A 12,967-nucleotide genomic window follows, 5' to 3' on the forward strand; every position below is an offset into this window, starting at 1 on the left:
ATGAAGCACATAACAAAGAGATGATTTACAAGGAAAATAAACATCATCTCCTAACAACTAATACTAAACATTTGACTGTTTTCCTCTCAGCAAAGGACTCCAGCCAGGGCCAGGGCAAAACCAAGTAATATCAATAAAAGACAAAGACAGATAGAAATGTAGAAGATAGAAAATGAAAAGACAGAGGGATAGAAGACACAGTAACAGTGACCTCCCTGCCTCATAGGAGGTCAGAAATGTAAAGGAAGTAAATGTGACTCATATAAAACTTAAAAGGGGAAAATACAAAGTAAACAACGTTTCAGCCTTGGGCCTTCCTCAGTTTATAATGACGAGAAAGAGAAAAAATAAAAGGAAATACATATATATATATATATATATATATATATATATATATATATAATATATATATATATAAATATATATATATATATATATATATATATATATATATTACATTTACATAATGATGTTAATTTGCGACAAGGAGGTGTGGAGAGGGAAGGGGGGAAAAACTGAGAAAAGGCAAGTATGAGAAATAGCAAGGTGTGTGTATATATGTGTGTGTCTGTCTGTGTGTGTGTGTGACTGTGTGTGTGTGTGTGTTCCCAAGGGAAGGAGAGAAGGAAGGCCAAAGTTTGAGACACTGTTTGTTTTGTGTTGTCCCCTTGTAATAAGTCACTCCTTTTATTTTTCTCTCTATTTCATTGGCTCATTTCGGCACCTCTGGCTACAAGGTTTTGTTGCCACTGCAATACTTACTACGCATCGTGTTCAAGGAATGCAGGGTCCATCACTTCCTTCATGATGTCTCTGTAGGTGTGTGGATAAAATACAAGGAGGGTTCAGTTAATATTAGGCTGAAAACTGCTACTACGCATATAATTTGTCTCAGAAAAACTATAATAAATAGGCATTGGGTAAAAGTAACCCCGGGTAAACAACGGATATAGTCGGTGTTAGGGTTGAGTGAGTTAAGAAATAACAGGAAAGGCCTCAAATCATCTAACTTTGCCAACATTTGGTATGACTAAGCACGATGCTCAGAGACCTCTGCTCTTATTTCTATATGGTTGAGAAATCGAGGAAAATTAAATGTTCACACACAGTAGAATCCAAATAAAACCAACACTGCCAAACCAGAAAGATTGGTCGACTTTAACCACCTCCTTACCAACTATAGGAAAATCGTCACATTCGTTACGATACAACCAACATTTTTCTTGTTCAAATTTTTCTAGTACATCATAAAATTTAAAGAAAATAAACAGTGTGTTGTAGAGCATGTTTTGCTGAAGAAATTATGTATCGCAAAAACTTTACTGCTATTCTTGTTGAGTGATAAAAAAAATATTTTTGTGTTAGTTGGGTGTAAAGTTTTGGGGAAAATCCCGAAAAATGGCTGGTAAGGAGAGGGTTAAGCAAGGGTGACTTCATATCCATTATCAATGGAACACATAATTTAGATAAAGAACATAAAATTTGGGACTAACAAAAGGCGTTGGTTTTAAGCAGAAATTGACTTTGTTGACTTTAAGCAGAAATTGACTTTAAGAGTGTTGACTTTAAGCAGAAATTGACTTTAAGAGTGTTGACTTTAAGCAGAATTTGACTTTAAGAGTGTTGACTTTAAGCAGAAATTAACTTTAAGAGTGTTGACTTTAAGCAGAATTTGACTTTAAGAGTGTTGACTTTAAGCAGAAATTGACTTTAAGAGTGTTGACTTTAATCAGAAATTAACTTTAAGAATGTTGACTTTAAGCAGAAATTGACTTTAAGAGTGTTGACTTTAATCAGAAATTGACTTTAAGAGTGTTGACTTTAAGCAGAAATAGACTTTAAGAGTGTTGACTTAATGCAGATTCCACTGTACTAAATGTATATCAAAGGAAATAATTCCTTGAAAGTGTATACCACAGTTCTCTTCGTATATAAAAAATTCATAAATATTCAATTTAAAAAAAAAGAAAAAAAACAACTGTAACTGTGCTGGGCCCTAACAAAATAAATTTGAGGAAGCAGGGTGCTGAAATCCATTTCTTGTATTTTTCTTTCTTACTTTGTCTGACACTGTTTCATGCACACTTTTTTCAGATCTTATCTTTTTCTTACACCAGTGCCTGCTCTCTGATTTCCCAATGTGATATTTTCAAGAATATTCCATGAGCATACCTACCTACTTAACTTAACTTGCTTTTATATAGCGCAATATCCACTAAACATGCTCAAAGCGCTTTACAAGGGGTCCCTAGGAAACAGCATTTAACATGTAGAACAAGACATGACGCCTGTTAGGCAATATTACAAAAAAAATTTTGGACAGGGACAAAGCTGTTAACGGCCAGGTACTCATTTTACACCTGAGTATGGTGATAGAATGTGAGTAAAGAAGTCTTTTCCAAGGAGTCAACTATGCGCTGAGCGAGGTTCGAACCCAGGACCTTCCGATCCAAATGCGAGTGTCATACCACTAGACCGTATAGATAGTTCAAAGATGACGTCAATCAGGTCTTTGTTATTGTTTTTTGCCATCCGCGTTTATAATGCATAATGCATCACTTGGCGAACTGGTAAATTGAACCCGACTATCAAACGATTCATGGATACATCAGTATACTGAACCTGTAGAATCATACAAATGTAGTTAACAACGTTGTGTTGAGGGCCACATGGAGTTAGCAAAAAATCATGAACTCAATTGTCAATTAGTCCATTTTCTGTAATGACAGGAAACGAACTGAAATGGGATAACAACACAATATTCATATAAATATTTATAATATTACATAGATTAATATATAAATTATTTGTAACTATTAATAGTTTTTTACGACATTAATTAATTACTTATCAGCATTAATAATAACTTCATTATCTATTATGTCAATAGTTAGTATACAGGTAATTGTATCTTTCTGATCTTGTTATTATCACCAATACTATTATTATTATATTATATATTCATTATATATTAATAATTATAAATTCAATTTTATTATAAATTATTCGTATTTCATAATTTCTATAAATTAAATTATATAATCAATATCTAATTTAATTATACTTACATTCATAGAATACAGTAGTGTATATAATTGTCAATAATTTTAGATAATTTTATTTTTCATTCTTTATATAGTATTACTTTAAGTATACTAAAATTAAAAATTCATTATACTGCATAAAAATTTGTATGTGGACATAATTATTTTCTTAAATCGAAAATTACAAATTATAAATTCGTAATTATAATAAATAATAGTAATTATAAATATATATATAAAATATATATATATTTAATTATACTAAAATATAATAAACAATAAATCTAATTTAGAGTAATTTGTCATTTATCTTAACTCATTAGTTGCTACATACGCTGGAAGGCGTAGGTCTGTACGTGCCATATTGGCTGCATACACATACTAATTCACATATTATTTGACTGGTAATGTTCACAAACGATCACAGCAATCCATTTAAATTTTCATAATGGGGACTAGTAGTAATCTTTTTGTTGCATTTTTACTAATATTACCCATTTTAAACTGATTTTTGACAAAATGCTTAGCAACTGGGTAAAATTTTGTGCCAGATTTGCTAGCAACTAAAGAGTTAATTTGCTAGTCAAAAAAATCATAATGCTGTGACATGCAAGGGTCATAATTTCCATACATATAAACAGTCCACAATTTTTTTATTCTTTAAATTTTTTTCTGATCGATAAATCAGGACAGTCCCAATTTTACAAGGACAATTGAATTTAATAGTCTGATGTCATGTCGCCCAGCAATGGCGGCCATCGTGGTTCTAAACAAAGAAAATCGGTACTTTTTATTCTTCATGCTGGCTAGAACTTTTCATATGTCTTGTGATCAGAATGTGTAAAAGTCAAAACATGATCAGATTTATAATGTTTTTTTTTTCTCCTCTGGATACGCTTTTATGCTCGTCGGAGAAGTATTTCATAAGGGCGTCCGCCATTGTTTCGATAGTTTAGAGCCAGTTACTAAGTTACCATGAGTCATTACGAGGGAAGTGACGTTACGACTGTTGAAGCCTATTGGTTGCTATAAATAGGGGATAGACCAGAATAATGTATTTTCATTCCACTGTTGTCTAGTTCCTTTGATAATGAATAAGGAAAATATATCCTTGATAGGGAAGATAGAAAATGCAATCCATAGACCTCCTTTCAAATAAATAATCATAACAAATTCCAAAATCAAGAAAGAATATGTATATATCCATCCCAAAGTGGTATATTATCATGTCGGGGTGAACAACGTACTGGGAATTGAATTCTTGGCCTCAATAATTCAACGAAACGTGGAGTTCATTTCAATTATGTTTTATGAATGCAATAAATGAGTCACTGCTTGGAACTGGAAGAAATAAATAACACTTGTCACATGGAATGGAAGGTTCAATTTGATTCACGAAGACAGATGGGTGTGGACGTTTCAGGTTTCCCCTTTGTCAACAAAACACGAGGAACAAAACACCAAAGTCATTTTTTTATTGTTACTATTATTTAACTCTTTATACTCAGAGAATAAATAAATTTTATTGACATTGACAAAGTGAGTATTTCTAATAATTCTAGATTTATTTTCACTTTTCCTCGATTCCGATTCATTCCGACATAACACCATTTTGAGATGGCCAGTCACATATAACCAAAAAAATAATATAGAAAAAAAGGAAAAAAAAAAAAAGAAATGGAAACATGAAAAGAAACAGAAAAAAATCCCTCAATGTCAAAATCAAATCAAACGGAAATTCATTTTTTTTTTTGCAGAATGAACGAAAACTGATGTGCACTTATTTACAGGTCTGATAACCCAATTCCTTACAGGCTCATACAACAATGTTAAACTAGGCCCATAACTACGTTCAGATATCAGACCTGCATATATGTACATGTAGATGAAAACGCATGAAAAAAAAAAAAAAAAAGGAAAAGAAAAAGAAAGAAACAAAAAGGGAATTGCCGACAAACAAAATATGGGAAAAAAATAAAATAAATAAAAATTTTAACAAAAGAAAAAGAAAAAGCATTTCATACAAAGTAATTTTGATGAAAATAAAAAAAATAAAAAGTGTAGTGAAACAGAATGTAACCTCAACGATTATACCTGGTGAACTGTGTACTATAACTGTAATCGTATTGAAAACAAGTCAACAACAAATAAATGAATAAAAATGATAAACAACTTATAAAGAGAAAATCGGACAGGAAAAGAGTTATCAACAAACAAGTCATGAACGAAAGAATATGAATATGAAAACAACTTTGAAAAAGAAAAATATATCGAACAACGGAAAAACGTTTTGGGCTCAAAACCCTTCTTCAGCCAATATGTGCGGCATGTGGTCTAGTGGTATGACACTCGCTTTCGGATCGGAAAGTCCTGGGTTCGATCCTCGGGCTCGACGCATAGTTGAGTCCTTGGAAAAGGCTCTTTACTCACATTCTCTCAACGTACTCAGGTGTAAAATGAGTACCTGGCTGTTAACAGTGTTGTCTTTGTCCGAAAAATTGTAATATTACCTAACAAGCGTCATTTCCCGTCCTACATGTTAAATGTTGCTGTTGACCAAAGCTCAATAACAAAACCAATAAAAAATATTGATGCTATGCGTTTAGGTAAAGTACTGACAACATCCACCAGCTGGATATAATATCGTACAAACACACACAAATCTATGTGTAACCTTAAACGTTTATAGTCTGATTGATCTAATTTAGTGAGAACTAATCATTAAAATGGCTGTCTTCAAAAAACAATAACAAAGAGCTGAGTGACGCCAATTCCATTCTTTCTTTCTATAGATAGTTCGAAGATGACGTCACTCAGGCCTTTGTTATTGTTTTTGCCATCCGTGTTTGTGAGTTGTTCTCACTAAACTGTATTAACCAGACTATAAAAGTTCATGGTTACACAGAGTTTGTGTGTTGGTCCGTTATACTTCCGGATGGCAATGTTGTGAACTCCTTGGCCAAGCGCATTCCATCTATACAACACATAAAAATTTTTAAGTGATGCGATAACGTTTTTATTGTTTCTGTTATCGACTGAAGAAGGGTTTTGAGCCCGAAACGGTCTGTGTTTTGGTATTTTGTTCTTTTTCAAATCTGTACTTTTGACAGTCCACAGCCTCTAGTTGTAAAAATATTGACTTTGACCAGGTTTAGCACTACAGCATCAAAACATTGAAATTGAAATAAGACTTTGTCAAGTTTTGTAGTCAAAAGTCATAGTAAAATATCCGATGGACGAATAATGTATATGGTGCAAGAATATTGGGTGTGAACATTAGTAATAGTGGCATGTGAAAATGAATGTGGTGGTGATGGTGGTGGTGGTGGTGATGAAGACATTATTATTATTATTATTATTATTATTATTATTATTATTATTATTATTATTATATTAGTAGTATAGTATAGTAGTAGTAGTAGTAGTAGTAGTAGTAGTAGTAGTAGTAGTAGTAGTAGTAGTAGTAGTAGTAGTAGTAGTAGTAGTATATTAGTATATTATATTATTTTAGTAGTAGTAGTATAGTATAGTATAGTAGTAGTTAGTAGTAGTAGTAGTAGTAGTAGTAGTAGTAGTAGTAGTAGTAGTAGAGTAGTAGTGGTAGTAGTATAGTAGTAGTAAAAGAGTAGTAGTAGTAGTAGTAGTAGTTAGTAGTAGTAGTAGTAGTAGTAGTAGTAGTAGTAGTAGTAGTGTAGTAGTAGTAGTAGTAGTAGTAGTATAGTAGTAGTAGTAGTAGTAGTAGTAGTAGTAGTAGTAGTAGTAGTAGTAGTAGTAGTAGTAGTAGTAGTAGTAGTAGTAGTAGTAGTAGTAGTAGTAGTAGTAGTAGTAGTAGTAGTAGTAGTAGTAGTAGTAGTAGTAGTAGTAGTAGTAGTAGTAGTAGTAGTAGTAGTAGTAGTAGTAGTAGTAGTAGTAGTAGTAGTAGTAGTATGTAGTAGTTAGTATAGTTAGATAGTAGTAGTATAGTAAATAGTAGTAGTAGTAGTAGTAGTAGTAGTAGTAGTAGTAGTAGTATATGAAAACCAAAAATAAATTTTTCTCTCGCATTTTGGTCATACATTCAGAATCTAGAGGAAAATAGTAGAGTTTGGCCAAAATTTAGCCTACAAATGCTGCACATAAGGCCTGTGTATTCTATTCTGTGATCATAATATACTCACAGCACTGTCTCTATCTCACAGGCGTGACTGAACGCCTGATGGTCACAGTGGAGAACGAAGATGAGAGGGGCCAGGAGCTCATGCATTCCCTGCAAGGGAAAAAAAAAAGACTTTCATAGAAATACATTGGACAAAATGATACAAAGCTGCTTTTTTAAATGTGATATTTCAATAACTAACATTGTAAATCGTCGAGAGCAATTCAATACTAACGAACAGGTGAAAATGAAAAGGCTTCGAAGGGAGACAGTACAGACAACAGATGTTTTGGTTGCAAGCCCTTCATCAACTGACGAATGATTTTTTTGTCGGAATCATCCATTGTTTGTCCTGTTTTCATCCAAAGCTTTTCTATTTTCACCTTTTCCTAAATAACTGACAATATTAATAAAATTAATTGAATATTTGGAATTAAATTTTTTTAGCACTAATGTTAAAATAATTTTTCCAACAAAACGGAAATGAACCACGATTTTAAACCAACTCAACTTTCCACAAAATATACAAAATTTTTTTTAAGGGTTTAATAAGTTATAAACAAACTATAAAAACTAAAACTACAAATATAAAATTCCAACACAAACAAATCTATTCTCGATATAAACATAACAAAACATCAACAAAAAATTTTTACAGGCTAATCTAATCTAATCTAATATTAAAACGATAATTAAAGATAAAACTGAAATAAAATTGAATTTTAAAACCATAATATATTATAATATATAAATTAAAATTATATTATTATTATAATTAACATATTAAAATAAACTAAATAATTACTAATCTATATTAATCATATTATTATATAATTAATATAATATTATATATATATATTATTTCTTATTATATTATTATTATTATTATTATTATTATTATCATTATTATTAGTATATATATTATTATACAGTATTATATATCATCTATTATATCATATTATTATTCACTTATCATTATATAACATTGAACAGAAAATTTGGGACCAACAAGAGGTGTGTGTTGACTTAATGCGATTCCACTGTAAAGTTAAAACTTGTTTTGATTACATGATAAACTCATTTCAAATTTAAAAATTGCATTCCTATGATATGATGGCTCATAATACATAAATAAAATCTTAAATAATTACTCTCTCTCTCTCTCTCTCTCTCTCTCTCTCTCTCTCTCTCTCTCTCTCTCTCTCTCTCTCTCTCTCTCTCTCTCTCTCTCTCTCTCCGAAAATACCAATTTTCTTTGTTTAGAACCACGCTGCTCGCCATTGCTGGGCAACGTGACATCAGACTATTGAATCAAATTCCAATCATCTGTCTGGCCACTCACATTATCACGTTGGTGGAGACAATATCAAGTGACCTTCAACTATTCGGCTATGTGGTCTAGTGGTACGACACTCGCTTTCGGATTGGAAGGTCCTGGGTTTGTGCCCTGCTCGGCGCATAGTCAAGTCCTTGGAGAAGGCTCTTTACTCACATTCTCTCACCGTACTCAGGTGTAAAATGAGTACCTGGCCGTTAACAGCGTTGTCTCTGTCCCAAAAATTTGTAATATCGCCTGACAGGCGTCGTGTCTCTTCCTACATGTTATGTGTTGCTGTTGGCCAGGGACCCCTTGTAAAGCGCTTTAAGCACGTTTAATGGATATTGCGCTATCTAAAAGCTCAAGTTTTTTGGGTTTTTTAAATTCCACTTTTATCATTATTTCTCCTTTTTTGTTACAAAACTGTTGACTTAAGACTTTCTGCATTTATCATATTAATTTTAATCAATATCCCATATTATCATATATTGGACCTTAAAGCGTATTAAAATATGAGAAATCACCCTGGTTGCAAGCCTAGCCTGTTATGTTCATCAGAAAAGATGTTTAAAAGTCATTAAATGCAATTGTTTGAAAGCAGAACCAAAAAAAAAAAAAAAAAAGCAATTTTTCAAGCCTTCTACCTGAAGCGAAGTGAACAGTTTTACTTTCTACAACAAGAGGATATTCTTACGGGACTGCCAGACGGCCATGTATGTGCCAAATTGGTAAAAATAGGCCACACAGAGCATCACATTTCATCTATCAATTTCAGTCTAATTATCAAGAATTTTTTATTTTTTTTTCGATAAACTTTTTTTTTTTTCGACAATTTTTTTTTTTCCTAGTCAAGTTGACTTTATTGTTTTTTATGTTCACCAAAGCCAATGTTTATTTTTATTTTTTTTTTTTTTTTTTTTTAAGGGGGTCAAAGTGTATTTATTGTTTGGCCATGTAAGATTCTATTTGCCCACTTTTGAAGTCAAAATTGGCTATGAGAAACTCTGGCCATCTGGAACCCCTGTATTCTTATACTTTTTTTTTTTTAATGTTTAATTGAGCATCATATAGTATAGCGCAATATCCACTACACAGGCTCAAAATGCTGTACAAGGGGTCCCTGACCAAAAGCAACACTTAACATGTAGGACAAGACAATATTAGACAATATTACAAATTTTTTCCAATAGAGACAACACTGTAAACAGCCAGATACTCATTTTACACCTGAGTGAGTTGAGAGAATATGAGTAAAGAGCCTTTTCCAAGGACTCAACTATGCGCTGCTATTAGCAGGCATCGAACCAAGGACCTTCCTATCCAAAGACTAGTGTCATACCACTAGACTACATGGCCGCATAGGCTTCCGTTTCTTACTCATCCCATCTAGCCTCAAATACTTCCTCTAAGCATTTTTTATCTTTCTATATTTCTTCCCTTAGCTGTTTTTTTTTTGTTTTGTTTTGTTTTGTTTTTTTTTATTTTATCACATTGTATTTTTGGTAAATAAAAACCTTGATTAGTACTTCTGTATAATACGTTTCTTTAAATGAAAATTTTAATTATTATTATTAAAGGTATATTAGGACAAACCATAATTCCAATTCAAAGACAGACAAAAAGAAAACCCAAGAAAGGAGCGTGGCTATCGGCAACCCCCCCCCCCCCCCCCCCCCTTCCTCCCACCAAGTACAATGAGGGTATGAAATTCCCTCCCCGCCAACCCAACTTGAGAAATGCCGAAAAAAGTTATGAAAATATCTTTTAATTTACTTGTAAATTGGAAAAACCTTTCTGTCACATGACGACATAATGATTATTATTATTCCAATCCATATAACCTACCACGAACACAACCCCACAGTACACAAATGTCGTGTCTATCTTCAGTGTTAAAGCTGTAACAGTATGGATTGCGTTGAGATACAGAGCCATAACCTAACACTAACACAATCCCACACCACACAAATGTCATGTCTATCTCCAGTGTTAAAGCTGTAACAGTATGGATTGCGTTGAGATACTGAGCCATACATAACCTGACACCATCCCACACCACACAAATGTCGTGTCTATCTTCAGTGTTAAAGCTGTAACAGTACGGATTGCGTTGAGATACAGAGCCATAACCTAACACTAACACCATCCCACACCACACAAATGTCGTGTCTATCTTCAGTGTTAAAGCTGTAACAGTATGGATTGCGTTGAGATACAGTGCCATAACCTAAGACCATCCCAAAGTGTACACAAATGTTGTGTTTATCTTCATCAGTATTGAAACTGTAACAATATGGATTGAATTGGGTTGGATATGAGTGTTAAAAATTGGATATTCATCAATTCAATGAACATCCACACCTGTAATCCATTGGTAAAGAATCCACAGCGTCAAATCAGTTAGATGAACAATATGAAGTGAACGACCCCACCCACCTGTTTGTATGAGTGTGTTGCGTGCTCACGACTAAAGCAAAAGAGAATATCTATCATCATCTCTATCAAGTCGTCGCCTCGGAAGAATTCGACTTCAGGAAATCTTTAATAAGTAGAATCGATGTGGATTGGAAGAAGAAAATAAAATGAAAAAGTGACACAAAATAAATCAAAAGAAAAAAAAAAAAAATTATAGCGGCCAACTTTTCAAACAGCTAAAACGGGACAACTCAACGCATAGCACTGTCGTGACCCAAAACAGCAGTATGTTTGGACTATCGTATCAATATAACCTGGATTTAGAGCTTTTTCTGTTCCTTGTTTTAACAGTGCTGATGGTGACAAAAAGTGAAAAAGTAGGAAAATGTTGAACGATTGCCTTTAAGCCCCATTTTCACTGCACTAAACCCCACTTTTAGAGCAATTGAGATGACAGACTATCATTGATACTCTAGCTAACTTCTGGAGAGTGGGAAACTACACCTGTGTGTTCCACCACACATCAACTCTCTCATTGCTAGCACATTGTTTCGAGAAAATGTAATTTTTAAAAGGTGGAAATTCCACCTCTGGACTCCAAAATCGCAGATTTCCGCGGATCTGAGGAAAACCATCAGCACTGTTTTAATTAGCTATTTTAAAAAAGCATAATCCTGTAACATACAAGGGTCATTCATTTCTATATGCATAAACAGTCTAATTGAAATTTTTTTTTTTTTTAATGTTTTCTTCAGATTGCCAAATTGGGAAAGTCCAATCCTGGATGAATCAAGACAGTTGAACAGTTGACCGCTGTGATGTGATAAACAAAATAAACTGGCTGTGAGCGCCTTCGATAAACAAAAGAACAGATAACATAAAGTTGTGAAAAACTAAGAAATAATGAATTTCCAAAAAAAAAAATTCAAACATGAAATACCAGACATCAACAATTATGATATAATGCTAAATAGTGTTAGTGTAAAAGATATGACAACAACATACAATAACACGAGATAAATATTTGAACTGTCGCAAGAGATCTGATGATCAAAAGAATTGAGAGACACAACTCTAAATAATATTTTTTTTTAAATGAAAGTTTGAGATAACAAGCTAAATAAAACCCGATGTTGGATGTTGGACTGTTATCCTTTTGAGTTAGTTTAAGTTTATGCTTTTCTCTTTGAAAAGAACAACTATAGCCTCAACTATCGGAGTGATGAAGTGACCAAGAACATACAAATAGCCAAAAATCTTATCAATGTAATTTGATCATAGTATTAATTTTGATAATAATAATAATAATAATAATAATAATAATAATAATAATAATAATAATAATAATAATAATAATAATAATAATAATAATAATAATAATGAACCATCATTCAATAAACAACAACAGCGAAACGCTTTGACAAAAACAAAAACAACAACACGGGTATCGAACAACAACAAAATCTGACAATAACTATTTGCATTTCAAAAAGGCACCAGAGAAAAGAAAATAAACATGACCAACTTACAACACATGCAGGCATGCTTAAAAATATGAAGGAAAAGGAAAAAAACAACAACAAAAAAAAACAAAATAAAGTACCCAAAAGAAAAAAAAACAAAAAAAAAAAAAAAAACAAAGTACAAAGTTTGAACATTAAATATGAATTATTTGCTGAGGTTTTGGTGGGACCGCCGTGGTTTTGGTGGTACTGCACGGGTCATAGGAATATCTTTGGGGTTTTTTTCACTTTAATTGGTTTTTAAGGTTTCGGGCATGTTTATTTACTATTACAATATAGTTAGTCACTAACTAAATTAAAAGTAGGTAGTAAAGCAAAGAAGTGTAATTATACTTGTAAACGCATAGAGCATGTCCTAGTCATCAGTATGCACTATAGAAATACTATTTATTATTAAACTGAAAAAAACAAGAATAACAAGAAAAGAAATAACACCAATGTAAAACACTACATGATAGAATCTATAAATAATACAACGTTCTGATTCATTACAAAACAATAAAAAAAAAAAAACCAAAGAAAAAGCTCTTCT

The 12,967-nt window shown here is 32.3% G+C and overlaps 1 protein-coding gene across 19 annotated transcripts in view; it reads right to left on the reverse strand.

Moving 5' to 3' along the window:
* The window catches only part of LOC144958412 (TBC1 domain family member 5-like), a 104,158-nt gene that overhangs the window by 25,515 nt on the left and 65,676 nt on the right, over nt 1-12,967 (reverse strand). For 7 of the 19 annotated variants that reach the window (XM_078890424.1, XM_078890428.1, XM_078890425.1 and 4 more), the window contains exons 8-10: nt 10,934-11,036; nt 7,202-7,290; nt 763-813 (exon numbers count right to left, since the gene is read on the reverse strand). In XM_078890424.1, coding sequence (XP_078746550.1) covers nt 763-813; nt 7,202-7,290; nt 10,934-11,036 — 243 coding nt within the window. Of the gene's footprint in view, nt 1-762; nt 814-5,138; nt 5,160-7,201; nt 7,291-10,933; nt 11,037-12,967 lie in introns of all 19 variants that reach the window. The other 12 variants (XM_078890429.1, XM_078890427.1, XM_078890421.1 and 9 more) reach the window with 3 other exon arrangements.

The sequence above is a fragment of the Berghia stephanieae genome, chromosome 12 (genome assembly GCF_034508935.2).
Source record: "Berghia stephanieae isolate SIO BIC M18660-M18661 chromosome 12, UCSD_Bste_1.3, whole genome shotgun sequence".
Classification (NCBI taxonomy): Eukaryota; Metazoa; Mollusca; class Gastropoda; order Nudibranchia; family Aeolidiidae; genus Berghia; species Berghia stephanieae.